At 38.3% G+C, this 20,071-nt stretch overlaps 1 protein-coding gene across 4 annotated transcripts; it reads right to left on the bottom strand.

Annotated features, from left to right (window-relative positions):
* Positions 1-56: 56 nt before the first annotated feature.
* Positions 57-18,858, bottom strand: LOC108600406 (rho GTPase-activating protein 20). 4 transcript variants are annotated; one of them, XM_017987958.2, is made up of 7 exons: positions 18,363-18,811; positions 8,282-8,483; positions 8,031-8,214; positions 6,830-6,892; positions 5,591-6,435; positions 3,161-3,623; positions 57-1,708 (listed from the first exon to the last, which is right to left on the bottom strand). In XM_017987958.2, exons 1-7 carry the CDS (start codon positions 18,809-18,811, stop codon positions 1,203-1,205), a joined length of 2,712 nt encoding a protein of 903 aa, XP_017843447.2. In that variant the 3' UTR covers positions 57-1,202. The 4 variants fall into 4 exon arrangements, with proteins under 4 accessions (XP_017843447.2, XP_017843450.1, XP_017843448.2 ...); XM_017987959.2 differs by lacking the exon at positions 3,161-3,623 and having other exon boundaries at positions 1,607-1,708; positions 18,363-18,858; XM_017987961.2 differs by lacking the exons at positions 3,161-3,623; positions 5,591-6,435 and having other exon boundaries at positions 64-1,708; positions 18,363-18,858.
* Between the last annotated feature and the right edge of the window lie 1,213 nt (positions 18,859-20,071).

The raw sequence follows: 20,071 nt of genomic DNA, 5'->3' as shown, positions 1-20,071 counted from the left end.
ATATATATATATATATTTGAGAACGTTATTAAGCTAGTTGTGGTAGCTTTATATGATTGTTTTCATACTATGTATGAAATGGCTAATTGAAAAATTTCTTTTATGCTTTTAACTAAGCTTAAGCCTATAACTATATAAATTCAAATAATTTTTATTTGCGTTCTTGTTTTCTTCACAAACAAGAAAAAACACAAAGTGCGCACACACAGCGAGTTTAACTTTAATGGATTTTTCTGACAAACATGTGAAAAATCTGAAAGTTATAATGACAATAATGAATGATTGGTATAAATCGAAAAGAAAAGAGCTGGGCAGTGAATGGAGCTGTGAGCTATGAGGCTTGTACTTGGCATGGATAAGCACTGCTGAACCTTCGATAATACAGTTGAGGGGCAATAACACATGCGTATATAGTACTTATGTACAGTTATACATAAACATAGCTATGCTTGCAGCGCTTTTTGAACTCGTTTTGAACTTGAACTATAAACTAAGCGAACTAAATGCTATAACAATTTATACAATGGGCTTTACAGAAGTATCTTACAACTAGTTATATATAATTCTTTTTTTTTGTCAATTTTTCAAACATTTTTTGTACTATTACGTATATGTTAATATGTATATATTGAGTTTGAGTTACTGTCGAACTGTTTATTATGATTGCAGAGCGAGTTGTGTGCTCGCATCTCGTTGTTTTCAAGTCAGGTCAAGAGCTGGCTTAAGTCTAGGCAATTGGGGAGGGGGTAGTACATCATGTATATCAATGTTATACATTGTGTGTGTGTATATAGCGTATAAAAAATTGATTTGAAATGAAAGTTGCGCACACAACGTGTTGGGTTTGTTGACAATGTTTATAGTGTGTTTACTACATAAACGAGATTCTTGGCTAAAAAGTAAACAACAAATACATTTCTTTCTCTCTTACACTTGTTTCTCTCAAATAAAATTTGGCAATTTGTTGCAATATCCGCTATTTAAACTAAAGAAAATCAGCCTTTTCTTGCTATACACATAAATATAGTAAGTATATACAGTACAGTGTTTAAATATACATAAACATATGTATGTGTGTGTGTGAGTGTGGGTGTCTGTGTTAGCACGCAACAGTTTTAAAGTTAGTGTTTATAGATCTAATCGCGAATTAAATGGGATAAGCCTTCTGCCTCCTTTGGCTGCTGCGCTGCCGTCTGCGCTTGTTACAGACGCGGCGGCTTGAAGCTTAACGTTGTGCTGCACTCCACGCTCGCCTGCGGCTCCAGTGTATCCATTTTGTCATAGTCAGAGACCAGACCGCAATCCGCTATGGAATTGCGCACCGACGGCGGCTGCTCGGCACCTGGCAAGCGACCCACCAGCAGCAGCGGCTTGTTCAGCGGCGCACCCACTGACGTTGCTGCTCCGCCGCCAGCTGCTGAACTGCTGGTCAACTGCTCGTTGCTGATGCTGTTGCTGCTGTTGCTTTGGCTGCCGCCAAACTGCTTCTCCTTGTGGCGACGCAGCGAGGAGCGCAATGGATACTGACGTGGCACATTGATGAGCAGGCGGCGTGTGTTGTTGGTGTTGTTGCTGCTGCTGCTGTTGCTGTTGTTGCTGGGATTGCTGCTGATGATGGCGTTGGGATTGATGCTGTTGTTGTTGCTAGTGGGACGACGGGAGGCATACTGTATGGACTCGGCGCTGTTACTCAGACGGATGTTGCCAACTGAATTAATATACAAGTGACGGGATCGCATCAGATATATATACAACGGGGGAGAGAGAGAAAGAGAAAAAATAAAAATATATATATGAGTTAAAGGGATTGGTTGTGGTTGGTTTGGTTGCTGTATGTTTAATGATGATTTGTTTGTTGCATGAGAGCGTAGGTTCGGTTGCTGTTGTTGTTGTAGTTGCTGCTGCTGCTGTTGGCGCTTGTGTGTCGCTTTTTTGGGTTCGTTTGTGTACAGCAGACAAGACAACACATAAAACACAAATTATTTGGGTTAGTACACATAAATGAAAAGACAACAACAATTACAACAAATATACAAAGTAATGCGTGTGAGTGTGAAGTGTACAAAACAAAAGAGCTTAGCATTTGATTTAACACAAAATTAAATTAAACAAATGCGCACATTTATTAAATAAAATAATAATTATCAAAATTAGCTTTATACATGAAAGCGAAATAATTAAAACGAATTAATTTAATGGCTTACATACACAGACACATAAAAAGTTATAACAAGTACATACATATAAATAATTAGCATACAATGTAAAATAATTTATATAAATTAATGCATAAATATAATTCATGCATGCAGTTTGTATTTTAATATATATATATATATATTTTGAATGTTTCTAAATCAAAATATGTTTGTTTATTTTGATAAAAATACTGTAGTTTATAATTAATGTTAATAATGTACAAAATGCTTGATGAATGCAACAATTAATCAGACTTCTTATTAATGAAATGAGCAACAATTTTTGTTACAGCAATTAAACATTCAATGAATTTTGATGAAACAAAAAAACACAAAGCTTAAAACAAAAAGTCCAAAACATTAAAAACAACTGTGACAAAGTTATTATTGTTGTTGCTGTTGCTGCTGTTGTTATTGTTGCTGCTGCTGCTGTGAAGGTTGCGCATAGTGTTGCGTGTTTTCATTGTTATCTACATAACATGGAGCTGCCTTTAAGGTGTTGCTTTGACCGAAAGCTCCAGCGTCTTGCTGTGCTGATGTGCTGCTGCTTGCTGCTGTGTCCTGCGTGTTATGCTCCTGCGAGTGCCGCAATAGCAGCGAAGACGGTTGCAAATGCTGCTGCAGCTCATGAGCTTGCAGCGTATGCAATATGCGTCCATCTAAAGAGTCGCAGTCGCTGTCAGAGTCTTGAATGTTGCTGCTACCAACATCAGCACAAGCACAAGCAATGGCAAGCAGCTGCTGGCAAACACCCCCCCCCCCCCCCCCCCCTTTAGTGTGGAAGTAGTAGCATGAATTGTCGTGTGGCTCATGTAGAAAGAAACTGTTTGCTGCTGCTTGCAACATGTTGTTGCTGTTATGATTGGTGTGATTGCTAGTGTTGATGTTGATGTTGTTGTTGTTGTTGTTAGACGTAAGCTGTTCAGCGTGTGTTGTTAGTGCTGTTGCCGCTTTATAACTACCCGAATTGGCGTCCAGCAGCAGACGACGCTGTTGCACTTGCTGCTGTGGCGGCCGCAGCAGACCCTTGGAATGTATGTGTTGCTGCTGTTGTTGTTGGTGTTGTTGTTGCTGCTGCTGTTGCAGCAACTGTTGATTGTAGCTATAGCTATCCTCGGTATCCATCATGTCGTCCAGCTGCTGATGCTCCCGCTCGCACTGCTGCCGACGATAAAAGTGATAGAGCAGCGCCGCTTGGCTGCGGTCCGGCTCAATGCCAGCGGCTGCTCCAACGCTGGCGGCACTTTGTCGCATGTCGCGCGTACTGCCGCCGCCCAAATAGCCAGCGGCAGCGACGGCGGCTGCAGCTGCCAAACAGCAATTGCTGCAGGTGTCCGCTGGCAGCTGCAGCGAGACGACCGCATCCCTCGGCCCCAGGAACCACTCGGAGCGGGTGCGCATGCGTGCGGTTTGGCGTTCATGGACCTAACATTGGTGTCATTTTAAATGAATTGCAAAGATTCGTTTGTGGTTTTGGTGGTGGTTGTTGTTGTAATTGCGTTGTCAAGTGTCGTTGTTGTGGTGTTGTTGTTGTTGTTGATTATTTGTTTTTGGAGGGAAAACGGGGATTTAAAAATTTTGCATTAGACTTTTGGCATTTTATATTCATGTTTGGTTTACTTATAAATTTTGTAGCTAAGCTTTTTGAGCAGCATTATTATCATAGATTATAAAATAATAATATTAAATTTAAAAACAAAATAAACGAGCAAAAATAATGAAAAAAGCTTAAGAAATTCAATTGAAAATTTTTTATTTACAATTTAATTTAAAGGCATGGAAAACAGTGCAGTAAAAAATGTGTAAATATGCATTAAGGGTATTCACTATGTCAAGTTAGAAAAAATTATTTCAACTTTAGATTTCATTTCGTCATTTAGTGAATACACTTAAATATTTTCAAATAAATAAACAATTTAAGCACGCGAAAAAAGAGCTAAGCAATGAACTTTTGTTTTTGTTAATAACAATTTATAAAATACACAAAAAAGATTTAACCGCCAACAAGCGTAGCACAAGTTTTTGTTTCAGGCAGGCGCATAAATTTTAAATAAGATACATCATGAACAGCTATGAATACATATAAATAAATACTTAAGGAAATTGCTTATGTAATTGAGAGTGTATGAGTGTGTGTGTGTGTGTGTTGTTCTTGCTTAAGCACTAAGTTAAGTCGAGTTAGTTATAAAGACAGTGCACAATACAAAATTAAATAATGAAATGCACAACAAGACAAGATACAAGGCACAAAAGATACAAAGAGAGGCTACAGATAATAATTTTTGCTGTTGGTTGGTTAATTGAGGCTACGACAAGACGACAACAAACAAGACTACAAATTAACAAATGCAGACGAGACAATAACTGGACAGCGCTTAATTATAATTTTAATTAACTTAAGGTCTCAATTAAGGCCGATACATACATATATAGTAAACATACATGTGCATTTTGTGTATATTGCTGTGTTTATGTTTGTTATGCTTAAACGATAATAACTAAGGAAAGAAAAACAAACGATAAGAGCTTAACACTTTGGCCGCAGCGCATTTGTTTACATCGAATTTAATTAATACATGTTAGAAAATATAAATATTTGCAATTGGGCCAATTAATCATTAAAATATACACATTTGTTTTATAAACTTTGTTTTCATTTTTTTTTTTTTATTTTAATGCGTTTCTTTGCGTTTTTGTTGCTTGTAGTAATATTTATATTTAAATGTTAAGCGTACATAGAGAATTTAATTCTAAACAAAAAATAAAAAAAAGTTTAAATGAAAATAAGCTAATTAATTAAATTTTAGTTAAATTTGTACAAAGCTTGATTAGCACGCCTATGCAAGTTTTGTTTATTTGTCTTTGTCTTTGCCTTTGCTTTGACTTTTGCTTGTCTCTTGTGGCCTTTCTAATTTCAGCATTTAGTGTGTGGTGATTGTGTGTCGAGAGCTTGTGTGTGTGCTTGTTGTTGTTGTGTTGTTGTTGCAGGCGCAGCTTTAGTTAGAGATTTAGATTTAACAAATACAAAACTAGAGAAGAATGCAAACGGTTTTAATTTTTGGTAAGCCATAAATTCAAAAATAAATTTTGTGTGTAAGAGTTAGAAAGTGAGGGCAGAAGTGGGTGAGAGAAATACACAAGTTAAAATAAAAATCGAAAAATTATAATAAAATCAAATACAAATCAAAAAGTAAATTCATTAAACTTAACAACTAAGTCATTTGGTTTAGAAATTTGCAGCCTGCAATAAAAATGCGCAACTTAAAAATTCAATTTGAGATATAGAAAGAGTAAAAGAGAGAGAGAGAGAATGTGAAAGGCGTGGGCGGGTTTTTGGGGGGGGGCGTTCCTTAAATGGATATTCTTGGGCCAGGCCAGAACTTATCCCTCACCTGTGGCAAGTACGAGAGACTCTTGGTGCTCTCCGCATAGCGATTGACAGCACGCAGCTCCTCCATGGTCATGCCGCCGGAATTGGCGCCACCATTGTTGCCAGCAGCGCCAATGGCGCCACCAGAGTTCGAGCTGCACGAGCTGCTGTGGCGTATGCCGCGATTGCAGCGACTGCAAGTGCGCTGCTTCAACTTGTTGCTGCCACCGCTGGTCATATTAGTTGTTGTTACTGTTGCTGCTGCTGCTGCTGCAGCAACTGTTGTTGCAGCTGCATTGCTGCCACGTCGCTCGTTGCTGCCATCGAGACTTTTGGTGCCAGTGCGCAGTCGCCGCTGGTGATGGCTGCTGGCCAGCGGTTTCTTTTTGTTCTGTCGATAGCGACGCTTTACGGTGGTTAGTTCGTCCTCCTCATCATCGTCGTCGTCCTCATCATCCTGCGAGTTGTTCGTTGTGCTTGAGTGCTGATGCTGCGTGCGCTGCTTGTAGCGCTGCAGACCGCGCAGCTGCTGCGAAGGCGCCGCTGCAGCTGGAGCAATGCTGCTCAGCTCAAGCTCGGCGGCAAAGTCATGTGTAAGCTCCTCGTGATCCTCATCATCGTCTGCATAATCATCGTAGTCATAGTCGGTGCCATTGCCATTGCCGCTGCCATTACCAGAGCGCTTGGCAGGCAGCGGTGAGCTGGTCATAGCAAAGATGCCCGGACCCTCCAGCGAAACGGAGAGGCGCGCACAGCTCTCGATGAAGGAATGCTCCGGCGAAACGCCAAGTGAAAGGACACTGTTCTCCAGCGCAGAGCTGGAGCTGGTCAGCAGCGCAGGCGTCGAGCGCGACTCCTCCTGTGCCACTATTTATATCAAAACCAAAGGCGCAGCGTTTGTTTGTAGATTCGTAGTTTATGTATGTGAGGTATGAAATAGACATAAATATGTTGACATAGAGTATTTGTTAAGCAATGAAGTGGTGCAGCAATTAGTGGTTAATAATAGTTGGAGCGCACAAAAAGAAAAACCCAAAGCAATAGTGAGAAACATCAAAAACTTTACCCAAAAGCAATGAACTTAAGAACTAAGCGCAAAAGCAAAAACCCCAAAGTTCAAATTGATTAGTACTTAAAGTAGAGATGATGTTTATAGTTAGAGAGAGAGAGAGAGTTTTATAGCTGCACTTAGATTATGAAAAACTTATAGTTAGACTTGACTATATAGTTAGAGAGTTGATTTAGTAGTAGTAAAACTCACGTAAGCCCCAACGCTCGCATTGACATTGCAGCCAAGTCTTTTCCGCCTCCAAAGAATGTTGCACTGCATTAAAGAGAAATTCAAAGTAAGTTATTTAAATGTACAAAGTTATTCTGCGAATTGTGTAGCAATAGCTTTTACTCAGAACTAGAGAAATGTAAATAATTGAGCTATTTTTATAGTTTTCATATGTAAATATGCAAATCAGCGTCGAGCAAAGTTGATACGCTTCATTTGCTTAAATACAATGCAGCATTGCAAACAAAACTTATGTAAGCAATTCTAAGCTTAAAATATGTGTCTTCTATGCTAACAGATCTTATAAAAAGTTAACTAATTACTAAAAGTTTGCACTGTGTAGTGTATACATTTATAGAATAAAAAACTAATGCAAGAACTTATTAAAAATGAATTAATTGTTATACATTTTCAGCACGACAATCTCAATAAATAGAGTCAATCTCAATTTAATAGAAAAAAATCAAGAAATTGAGCTGGGAATTGCTTGCTTATCAACTATATACCTCATATCTGTTCCCCAGCGACTATTAACTAATGAGTTTGAAGCTTGAAAAGATGACTCCAGGGAAAACAAATGTGAATTTAATGAAGCAGTGAATTGAGGACGAACTGAGGCAATAGCCAACACAAAAACAACATAGAAATGTTGAAAAACTATTGTATGAAGTATATAAAGCTATATATTGAATAAAAATAATATTTTCTAAAAAGAATACATTTGTCTGCTTGCTTATCAAACTAGTTTAGATCTAGTAAAATGAATAATTTAGTTGCATAGTTCAGTTAGGATATATAGCGTCAACAATATTATAATTATATATATGCCTAAACTTTATTAAATTTCTATTGCATACAGTCAAAATGAATTGTAAATTATATACAAAGTAATTTAGTTAAGGCCTGTTATCAATAACAATAACAGTTGATAGCAGCCTAACGCTTATAACTGACAGCTAACTAAATTTTAAATATACATAAGTTTGTTAATCGCAAGTTTAACTAAGGACTGCCTGGATACAAATCAATTCAATTTATAAACAAAACTATAATTGCTTTAAGCTGAGTGCGGAAGTAATGCAGCTGGCAATTAAACTCGTTAACTTGTTTTAAGCTGCGCTCATCAATCACTGAACTAAATGAATTAAGGCAGCTCCAACCAAGCTGCTCCAATCGCACTCACATGCATATTTCTGTTGGGCCAATTTGCCGCGTGGCGGCGGCGGATACTGAAAGCTGCAGATCCATTCGTCCTGCACCTTGAGAATGCGACCGGTGACGCGAGCATAATATTCATAGTTGTCACGCCCAAAGATGTCGTGTGTGGCAAACTTATCGATTATGTGCTGCATGATCTTTGTGGCCACCTGCAAGCGAATGCAATTTGAATTTGAATTGAGTAATTGAGTGGGGCGTGGGGGGACTTAGACTTACCTTGAATTTGAGCACATCCTCCATGCGAGCGGTTTTGCCATCGCTGACGCAAGATTGAAAGAAGCTGGGCGCAACAGAGACGCCCAATGCCTCGCTGGTCATGCCCGTGGAGGCGTGTGCGGCATTGCTGGCGATCACACGGAATGTGCCAAAGAGTAAAACTAATAGATGTTGCGTATACTTGGGCAGTGATGCAAACAATCTGAAATAGATCAAAACCAAATAGAAACAGAAAAGTAAGTCAACGGTTAATTTAAAAGAAATGCTTGAGTAATGTCGTGGCCCAGTAGCCATGTAAAGCAGATCGCTTATCTTTAAAGCGAAAAGGGTTAGTCATGTACACGCAGCAACTCATAGATCATAGTTACTCTATATAGAAGAAAAATAAAGTGCAGTGACTCAAAGAAAGTCGCAAGTCGCAAGTCGCAAGTTAAGTTAGGCTTGGCATAGGGGGAGGGTGTACAGGCTGAGGCTGATTTGTTCACACTTTCATTTTGGCATGCGGGATTGGTTTGGAAAAACTGGCAAACTGGTCGCTCTAGCTCTCCAAGGCGGTGTTTTAATGGTTACACAACCAGCAGCAGCAACAGAGTCAGCCAAGCAGGCAGCCTGGCAGCCGCTCTAAGCAACATACACAAAATGTATCTAAACTTCAAGCCGAAAGCAAAAACCCGAAACTCAATCAATTAAAGCTCTCGCATCTGCAGCTCCCATAAAAAACACAAAAACAACAACAAAGCAAACAGCAAAAAGTGAAAACTTGTATATACAACGTAGCTACATAGACGGCCAAATGACGCTTGACAATGAACTATACACACCATCACACACACACACGCGTATAGATAGATAAATACAGCTAAGTGTAGCTGCTAAGCTGTTGGTGTGAACAAAGTGCAAGCAGCCAAAGAAGAAACAAAAAAACTTTGTTTTTAAGCACAGATGTCTCAGTTATAATGCTAAAGCGTTACAATACACACACACACACACACACAAACAAACACATACACATTGTTTGCTGCGAGGTGTTAAATGCACCTGATAAGTTCAACTAGTGCACATTTATAACAAAAGCTGCATTGATAGCTGCCGCTTGATGAATGAGTGAACTCTATATAAATATATTTATCTGCTTATTTGTTTAACACATTTATTTATTTATTTATTGCAGCTGCTGCTGCTGGGGGCTGACGTGCTTTAATTCATTATTTGCTTAAGCCCTTCTCTTCAAAGCTTTCTCTGTCTTAAGCATTTGACACACTTTAATATGATTGATTAACAGTTCAACTTTAATAAGCTTAAATTATAGAGTTCTGTTCATCATCACAGCATTTCTTCTCTTAATTTTGTGTAAACGTATAATAAATAGCAGTTTCCCCCCAAATTTATAAATCGCAGCAGCTGCCTTAATCAATAATTTCTAAGCGTGTTAAGTTTCCAACACTTTAGGCTTTAAATAAAATTATGAGTTATAGCTAAAAACCCAATTTAGCATTTAAATTATTTATATATACTTATATATTTTTGTTTTATGAGTAAACAATTGCATTAGTTCAACTTAAATGCTTTGAAAAACTTAAATAGAAATTTGGAGAGTATGGAGAGTATAAGAATTTTGTAGAGTAAGTCAATTCAATCGATAAATGCTGCACTAGCGGCATACTATCGATCGAAATTGGAGCCACACTAGCTAAAAAAGTTATAAAATAATTTAAGCTTTAAAATATGAAGCAAATTTTGTTGATGTTAAATCAATATTATTATCATAATTATCTGATTCTGATATATAATAAAAATATATGATCCACTATATAAGCTAAGTAATTAATAACAAGACCTTGAACATGGAAATGTACAGAAGACTTATTTTTATTGTCTTTTTTAATTGTCAGCAACAATTAAATTCAACTTTGCAGCTGCTTTAAAAACTTCCCTCGCTAGTTAAGCTTCAAGTGTGAGATTGACGCTTTTAGCTTCGCTAAACAAAAGAGCTAATGTTTGTTGATTAACTAAATCTCAGCAAGTAAATGCACAAGTTGGCGATAAACTTTTATTTTTAAACATGGGTCAAGGCTTTTTATAAACAAACCACAGCCCAACAGAGCTTTAACTATCAGCGCAGCGCGTTCACCTGTTTCCTCATAAAAAGTAAAACCAAAAATAAAAAATATATGCAAGATTAAAAAAAAAAAAAAGTGAGTAAATAAACGCAATGAGCAATGAACTGAGCGCAAGTCTATGGGTCGAACATTTTAGTGGAGATGATATCAACGAACTCGGCGAAGCAAATAAAAGCAGCCAAAAAGAAAAACGTGCCGCAATATCAATTTTCGTTAAACAATCTCTATCAGCAAGCAGTGCCTGCTGCTTCTTCTTTTTATTACTTATACATTTTTTATATCTTTGTAATACACATAGATAGCGGACGGGCGAGTCGTAAAAATTTCTATTGACTACTTGAACTAAAGAAGGACATTGATAAGCACAAACGACGCTGCCATGAACTCCAAGCAAAGTCGTAGAAAAAACTAAACACAACTGATAACAGCGAATTATCAATTATTTGTTATTAATTTGAATTTGTTTTTGCAATACTTTTTGTTTAGCAGTTCGACTGACGCCCATAAATGAAATGCGTACAAATTGTTTATTAATTGCATTAATTACGTGGACTGTCGTTAGAAATAAAACAAAGCAATAACAACAATAACAAATCGACTGATTGGCGGTACAAGTGTTTATATTGATATCAGAGGCGATAAGCGCAGTAGACGCAGCACGACACTTTTGGGTTTCCTCTGAAAATGGAACCCTAATGAATGATTAATGCGGCTGTGTGGCTTTGTTTTGATTATAAATAAAATACGCTTAGTAGACGCGCTACTCACTACTCAAGGTATCATAGGCGCGCCCATTAAACCAATAAAAATAGACCCGACTGTGATTGTGTATGGAGTGAGTAATGCTAGTAAACAAAAGATAGAGACAGCAGCTCCTTGGGCTAGAGAAAATAATGTAATTAAGACTAATATACAAGGGTATGCAAAATAACAAACAATGAAATATAAAAAATTAAAACGCAGTAATCAAATTTCTAGTTATATTGCACTGAGGCTCAAGTTCAGTTATCATTCCTGCACAGCACGGTTGAATGGAACGCTGGACACTTTATGGCCAAAGCATGCACTGACCGCCTACCCGGATTCCCGACTGACAGTTACTGCACAAACCAAGATTTCTTAAGCTACTATAACACACACCTAACTGCATAAGCTTAATACCTTTTGTAAGCTTCATCCATGAAATTTCCAGCGTTAAACAATGTGACAGATTTAGCCGAATCATACAAAACTTTATCCCCCATGCATATAATCGACAAACTTACAAATCACTAAATCCTATTAACAATCTAGTTTTGAATTATTTGCTTTCTGTTTTCATAAATTCATTAAGCTTCATTCCTTTTTACCACAAATCATCACATATTGAACTAATTGACAATGATAACGCAACTTTAAATAAAAAAATTTTATCATCATTTTTGTATCAACTCAACTGCTATAAAAAACATAGTAAAATGAATTTAACAAGCGCTGATTGAAGTTATTGACTTTTCAATACTTTTTCCATTTATTTCTTTGCTTTCAGCGTAATGCTGCTTGATTATAATGATAATGTAAAACGATTTCGGCAATTTCTGAATAACTTAAACTTTTTGTAGCTTGCTAAATGCAATAGAAAGCGAAATAACATGAGTCAAGCCTTGTCCTTATTTTACTCCTTTTATACCAGCGTAAAATGCTAAAAATCAATTCCTAAGATTTTTTTTATCTAAAATCAGCGCATAACGAATCTAAAAAGCGCTCAAAGAACTTGTTGATTTATTAAAGAAACATTATAAGAATTAACACGACAATAGCAGCTATTTCTAGCTTAAAATCGAAAGTCGCAGCCAAAAACAAAAATCATTAAGAATGCGTTAAACAAAGAGCAACAAAGCACGACACTTTTTTTGTTTAGCTTTTCTTTTGTCATTTTTTTGTTTACTTTCTTTTTTACCTTGAATTTGATGCGTAAATATTAATTCGCCTAAGCATTAGAGTGCCCCATGTAGCGTTTCTTTATATTCCACTTATTTTTTTATTTTTTTGGAATACACACTGCACGGCCTCCAACTTCTCTCAACTACTTGTACACGCATCCAAGTTGGACGACGGACGCGTTACGCATGCGCCGTTTTATATTGACGCGGCTATTGTTAATGTTAATGTTATTGTTGTTATTGGGGGACGAGTAAGTATGTTATATGTATTTGCATAATGCTTAGGAAACCGGCCCCGGCTGACTTGGCCTGGCCTGACTTGGCTTAAAGGCAAATTCAGGTGAATCGAACTTATTTGTATATAGTAGATGCTAAATAGTTTAACGAATCAGCGTATTGTTGATTTGTTGGGCTACTGTTAAGGCCAACTCGGCTCGGCGCTGTGTGTCATTTGATAGATGAATCATACATATGTGTGTGTATTTATTTCATTCATAAAAAAATAAGCGAAATATGTATGTCGAGCGAATCAGTTTTTGCTGCTTCCTCTGTCTGTACAAGTGCCGCTTGCCTTTGCACATATTTGTTGTCTATTGTTGTTGTTGACGCTGTTGAGCATTATTGTTGTAATTGTCTTTTATATATTTATCACATATGTATACAGACGTTATTATATATGCATTGTGTTACGTCGTAACCAGTTTTTATACTATAATTCCCACAGCTCTTGGTGCCACTTGAAAGATTTCGGATGTCGAAGTTGTTGTAATATTTTAATTTGCCGGCTCTGATAAGAGAGCTGGGGGTGGAAAGTAGGTAAATGTTGTGTATGTTGTAATACGAAACATTTACATTGATTGATTTCACAATTTACAAATTGTGTTTTTATGTTAAACAAAAGCTTTGCTGCTTTATGTTGTACAGCTGCAGCTTTAATTATTCATCAAAAGCTAATTAAGTCACAGCATAATTACAAATTTAATAACTACATGAGTCTGGCATTGATTGACGTCAGCACAGGATATACTAAGAATATTACAACTTGTTGGTTGCATGCATAATTTTTTATTTTGCCTACTCAACACTTGATTCCAAAACTATCATTATCAGCTACGACGATCTTACGGATTCAAGTCTCAGCTGCAGTTATTGTGCCACTTGCCACTACTCACATCAATATTCAACGTTGTGGCTTCGATTGTCGCACAGTCTGCGGCTTCAAGTGCTTACGCCCCAAAAAAAAAACAAAACAAAACAAAAACTCAAAACTCATGATAAACAAGAATTAACGGGAGAAGCAGCCAAGGCATAGTCGACTTGGCTGTACTCTATAATGACAGCAAGCTGTTTCATGAGTGCAGCAATTAGAAATAAAATTGTTAGCCTGACGATTAAAGTAAACTTATATATTATGAAAGCAGTACTACTGACTGACACTAGCAATAAAATCCAATTTTATTGCTTTCTCAATGCCCGAAGTGCGAAGCGTTACCCGCAGCTAAGTTTTGTCTGTTATTATCATTTTTTATTATTCATTATGCTGTTTTGCAGGGTACCCAAACAAGACCCATACGTCGATGGATTATAATCGAAGCAAGTGAATAACAGAAGACAGATATAAAAGTCAGCTTTCAATCATACAGACAGTATGTATGTGTGAGTAGACAATATACATATATATACATATATGTTTATGATCACGATTATACTCGCTTGACCCACAGCAACAGCAGGCCCCGCAGCACTAACACGCTCAGCAAACAACAATTCAATCGAATAATGCCTGCAAGCTTAATTAATTAACAAAACAATTTAAAAGACGTACGCAAGTGTTAATCAATGCTGTAGCCTTAATAATTCCAGCAAATAGCAGTTACAATTTAAATTTATGCCCAAGTTTGTAGTGCAGTGTAGACTCAGCTTACTGTGCCATAAGTTCAGCGTTCAGGGCAATATCATAAAAAGTCTCAAGAATTTGTCCCAGACACAAACATTAAGAGCGAGATGGCAATAGGAAAGCGGAGCCAGCGTAAAACGAGAGAGAGAGCAACATAGATAAGTCAAAGCCTCAATGAGCTCCACTGACGCACATTTTTATAGCCAATATATATAAACATATATCTGCTTACATATGTGTTAGTCTGATTATTTATATAAGAAAAAAAAGTAGCCTGTCGCCTTATTATATTTCTTTTATTGGCTTTGTGTGGCATGCATTGTATTTTGTTTATACTATTGTGCACTGTTTAAGTTCAAACTTAGCTCGCAAGTTTTGCGAATTTGTAGCAAGAATCGCTTTAAGCAGAACTGACTTGGGCTGACTGGCAAAACAAAAGAGTATATAAATAATCTTTACTCTGCTGTGCCCGTGACTGACTACATAATGTAATAATCAGGAAGTGAACATCAGTCGATAATATTGCAATAGACCCAAACAGACATTTTCAAAAGAGACAACGTCGACGTTGTGTTGTCTCCTCTTGGACAAAAGGCTGCATTGTCATAAACATTACCTTTTCTACTTCCCCGTCTCTGCCCGCTTGCTCTTTAGCTTGTCCCTTGTCTTGTCTGTCAATGCGCGGCAGTTGGCATTTCTCCAGTCTAGACCAACAAAAGCGATTAAATGTTTTTTTTTTGCATTATTTTTGCACTTATCGATATTCGCCTACAGTTTTGCTTCTACCTACCTAACTAACTAACTAACACAGCAAGGGGCAGCAGGCAAAATCAACTTGAACAAGCAAGCAGACCAGGCAATTGTGTAAATAGCCTATTAGCTTGGGGTTATGCATAGATATCAATTTGTATGTGGTGCTGTATTGTAGTTTGTGCATGATAGTGACAGAAGCCTGGCATATGCATTGGCTAATTCAATGTAAAATACACAAAAATTTAAGAGTCATGTTCGCACGAGGCATAACTGCATAGGAAATACCTTGCGAACTACAGCGAACACAATAATAGATAATGTTGAAAATGATCATACAAAATTCAGCTTAAAAACGTTTGCATCAACAAAGTCTAAGCTTACTGCACAGCCTAGACAAGCACACACATTACACAACACGCATAGCATGACCGCCTGTGGAGAGAGCGACAACACAGTACACTGTAGGAAAGCAACACCGGCCTTGTGACCTGATAGCAAAGCTCTCCGCTTGCGCAGCAGCAAACAAAAGTCTTGCCCGGCAACAAGTCTGTCGGCCAAGCAAGTCGCTAGGTAGCAAGCGTCAAATGCAAATGTTTATTCAATTAAGACTGTATGGGCGCTATAAGGAGAGCGCTGCTGAATTATTCACCACAGCAGCTCTATACCATACACAGCAGCAAGCAGCACGAAGCAGACCAGGCCATGGCACAGCGCCTGTGGCTGAATCTTTCATATCCATACAGCAGCATGCAGCAGACGACGTCAGTGTCGCTTGTTATTTTTGTTTTAAACGTTTTTATATTTTTGTGTAATTTACAAACAAATGTATTAATATACCTACAGCACATGCACAGCTGTTGCAGTATATAAGTACGCTTGTGTCTATTGCAAAAACGTGCAACAATGACGTCGACTGCGCGCCCCAAGAACAACAAAAGTATTAAACGATTATAAATGATGTGCCAACTGATTGAATTGGCAGTGGCCAGGCACAGAGGAGCGTTTAGTTTGTGCTTGAGACCTGTTGGATATCCATTAGGACCCCCCCTTGCTTCTCCTATTCAAATACATATGTTTAGCATTATAACGTTGTTGGCCAGCCAGAGTCTCTTACGTTTTACGTTTACGTTAATTGATACAAAGTTTCAAATACGGCGCAATCTATTTATAAATATTTCAGCAGCATTGGCGCTATTTTCGCGCATTTGTTTGATTCGAGCGAACGAATCTATCTGCGATTGCTTAATGTGAGTGTTGTTGTTGTTGTTGTTGTTGTTGTTGTTATTGTTGTTGGTTTGGCGGCCTGTGCCTGCCCTAAAATGTAAATAAACAAATGAAAGGTAACAGCAGCGGCAGCAATATCAGCGCATAAACAATTACAACAATAAATGTTTGCTAGATGGTTGCCTATACACGCGGAGTTAACCGAAAATTAGAAAATTTACGTTTAAAGCAATCGACGCTGATATGGATAAATTTATGCCATAGAGTGTACTGTCTGTATAGATATATACATACATATATATTTAGTTTTTGGCGGTCGATCTTTACGCATGTAGAACGTTTGCTCAGTTTTAAATTTATGTTTTATTGCTGACGTTATTTGTTTACACGCACATTAAGCATTAATGTAACTGCTGCTGTTGCTGCTGCGGCTCGCGTTGCTGCTGCTGCTGACGCAGTTCGCGTTGCTACCACATCCATCAAAGTGGCAAGAGCTTTAACTCTAAACAGACAATTATTAAGCGAGTCCAGCAATCAAACAGCTGTCAAACGCCAATTCCCAGCCAGCTGTTGATAATGATGATGATGACTATAGTATCGATATCGATTTTGATTGTGATTGTGATTGCGACTGTGATTGCAGCAACTGCCGCTGCCGTTCACTTTACGCATTACCAACTTTTGCCACTCACCCACCCACAAAATGTAATAGTATTAAAATCTGCAGTGGACTCCGCAAAAAAAAAGACCAAAACAAAAAAGATACGACAAACAAAAAACCACCAAAAGTACGGAACAACAATCCAACAACAGCCAACAGTAATACAAAGCAATTTGTTGCTTTTCTAGCTCTCTAACATTGAGCCTATCCTCGCGGTTATCGATATTACCACGTGTTGTTCAGCTCAACAGCATCCCTTATGTAGTGTCTGATGTCTCTGTTATTACGTCGTGTGTGGTGCTAGTGCCCACGCACACAGCTACTTATATGCTAACCATAATTCAGTATCAAAACTCTAGAAACTCACCCGAATGCCTGCGCCACAAAAATATTACAAACAGAATACAATAACCAGCAAAGCAAACCGGCTACATGCAACAAGGTAAATACATTCTTTAATTACTGAGCCGCTGCAACTCAAGGCTACTTACACGATAGCGACGTGTACCTCCCACTTCCCACTCCTCTAATACACCCAAACAACACACACACACACCACACACGCATACTACGACGGAAATGCACCACGCTATAGGCTCTAAGCAGCGCCAAGCAGCTCAATTTTTTTGTCGTATGCCCAGATCCGTCGCGTCCTAACGACACTACCAGTAGGACAAAATTTGCGAGTGAAATCTGGCTATATTCGTTGGCCTAAATCGTAGTCCACCAACAAGTTGCCAAAGGCCAATACGGGCACGTTAAAATCAACAACACACAACGACCCACAACCAACAGACGCAGAATAACGACGACAATCCAGAGTAAACTTACTATGAAGAGGTCATACGCTCTTCACGAATCACTAATATTCGATACGTTACGAATTATCCTGCACTGCACTACTAATTGACTAACAGGAACCCCTCTTCGCGAACAGCAACAAGCCCACATCCACGTGTCCATATCCGCAACGACGACCCATGCAGCTGATAATATGGACAAACAGCTTTCGTAATCAGTATCTAGTGCTGAGAAGTACCGACACACTGTGTGGATGTGTTGCCATTCGTGTGGTGTGTATTCCGGGTTACGCGAAGATTCTTTTGAGTCGCCACGACCAAATTATAGATCGTGGCCCTTCAGCAAAGTTTACCGCAAGCTAGTTACAATACACACACACACACACACACACCATAGTTAAGATGAGTATGTATATTTACAATGCTAGAGATGGTACGCCTACTAACAAACGGCGATATGTTGTAAGATAAAAAACAAGCCTTTCAAAATAATAAGAACTTGAGAATATTACTTTAATAACATGCCCTTTTATGCAAATAAATTGAGTTTTCATTGCTTTGATAATTATATGCAACGCAATTATCTTTTTGTACTGTCACGTTAAGTTAGGCACAGCCCTAATCCCGACTTATACACACACACACACACATATGTAATTATTTATGTGTAGTAGTAGACTTGTCGTCTTGGCTTGGCGACTCACCTGTGTAAACGTTCCGTCTGTTCGGTTTCGTTCTGCAGCTCGTTAATGGCAAAGAGCTCCATCTCGCCGCTGCGTCCGAAGATGCCGTTGGGTATCTTGCGCAGAAACTTCTTGAGCACACTGGCAATGGTGAACACCGAATAGTTGTCCACATTGACGAGTCGGCCCGCCTGCAGGAAGTGTATAAGCTTCTTCATGGCGCCCTGATGACCAGGTGCGCGGAATACATCGCGGCGATTGGGTGACTCCTTGTTGAGCTTCAGTATCAGCACCAGCAGCGGTCCCGGAATGTTGTTGTTGTGCTTGCACACCTCCTCCAACGGCACACCGAATTTTACCTTCTCCAGGCGATACGGATAAGCTGGCGCTGTTGCGGGATGACCGCAAGAGGTGACTACGTTGCCTAAGTCGGCAGCGCGTCTATGCACGCGTTCAGCCCAGCTGGACATTCTGTATGTTTATGTGTATGCCTGTGTGTGTGTGTGTATGTATATGATGTTTGTTACTGCCGTTATTTGCCTGCCGTTATTGTATTCCGGTAAGTGTTGTTATGGGCAGCGCTTTTCTTTCGGGCGTTCGTTTTTCACAGAAAAATGTGCTCGCTAACAATTTTATGCTGTTTTTGTTTGTTGCTGTTTAACAACATGTTCTCTCCACTTCTTTTTTTCCACTGGAATGTATGTAACTGCGTTTATATTCTGCTTGTTGTTGTTATTTTCTCTTTCTCTCTATACGCGTTTATCTTCGTTGTTGTTTTTCTTTTTTTTGTTCTTGTAGTTACAGCTCCTTATACTTGTATCTGTTAATTTTTGTTTTGGGCGTTGTTTGAATTTTCCTCGTACAATTCAAACATAGTTATTCATTTCGTTTGTTAATATTTCTCGTACATTAATTGAATTTGACAAGATATTTTTTATATACACACAGACGAATCGTGTCTGTGTGCTTCTGTCGCTTTGATTTGGCAATTACAATTTTTATGCTCGCGCAGCAATAGCAGCAGCCACTCCTGTATGCACTTTTTTTTGCTTTTGCTTTTGCTGCTTCTCTTTCTCCAAATTACACCTAAAGCGTAGTTTGCGCGTCGCGTTGCTATTTATTTTGTAGCATATTGAACCGAGTACAACGACATATCACCCACATTCACGTTAAGTAGAACAACGCGGCTGAATATTGTTGCTTTTTATGTTTAATTAATTGGTTAGTTTTCGTGTCTCTTAAAAATTATTTCCGCACGAAGTACTCAGCAGGGCTGCACAATGATCGATACTAAAGCGTATTCAATCGAAACACTTCGAATGTCGATTACGCGTTTCCATAATCGATATACCGATAAATACTCATATTGCCAATTTATGTACGTACAGTTCAGTTAAATAATAGTAACTGAAATAGAATGCTGCACACAAATACGATTCTCGTGCTTTGCTGATTTAATCTTTACCTTTGCTCAAATTTATCTGACCTTTCAAATTAGCACATATTATCCACAATGAAAAATTGAATCGTGCGAATACAGAAGCCAGAGAAATGTATAAGTCAGAGCAAGATGCAAACAAGCAAGCGTGTATCATCCACAATAAAAGTGCGGCTGAAATATGTGCGAGCAGGAAAGGGCTAGACAGCGTGAATGTTATTTGAAATTAAAGCCGTTAGAGCCGTTAATAATAAATGTAATATTTAATATGCTGTTTAGCTTACGCAATAAT

This window comes from Drosophila busckii, chromosome 3L (assembly GCF_011750605.1).
Source record: "Drosophila busckii strain San Diego stock center, stock number 13000-0081.31 chromosome 3L, ASM1175060v1, whole genome shotgun sequence".
NCBI lineage: Eukaryota > Metazoa > Arthropoda > Insecta > Diptera > Drosophilidae > Drosophila > Drosophila busckii.
This window is presented reverse-complemented; position numbering and strand designations above follow the sequence as displayed.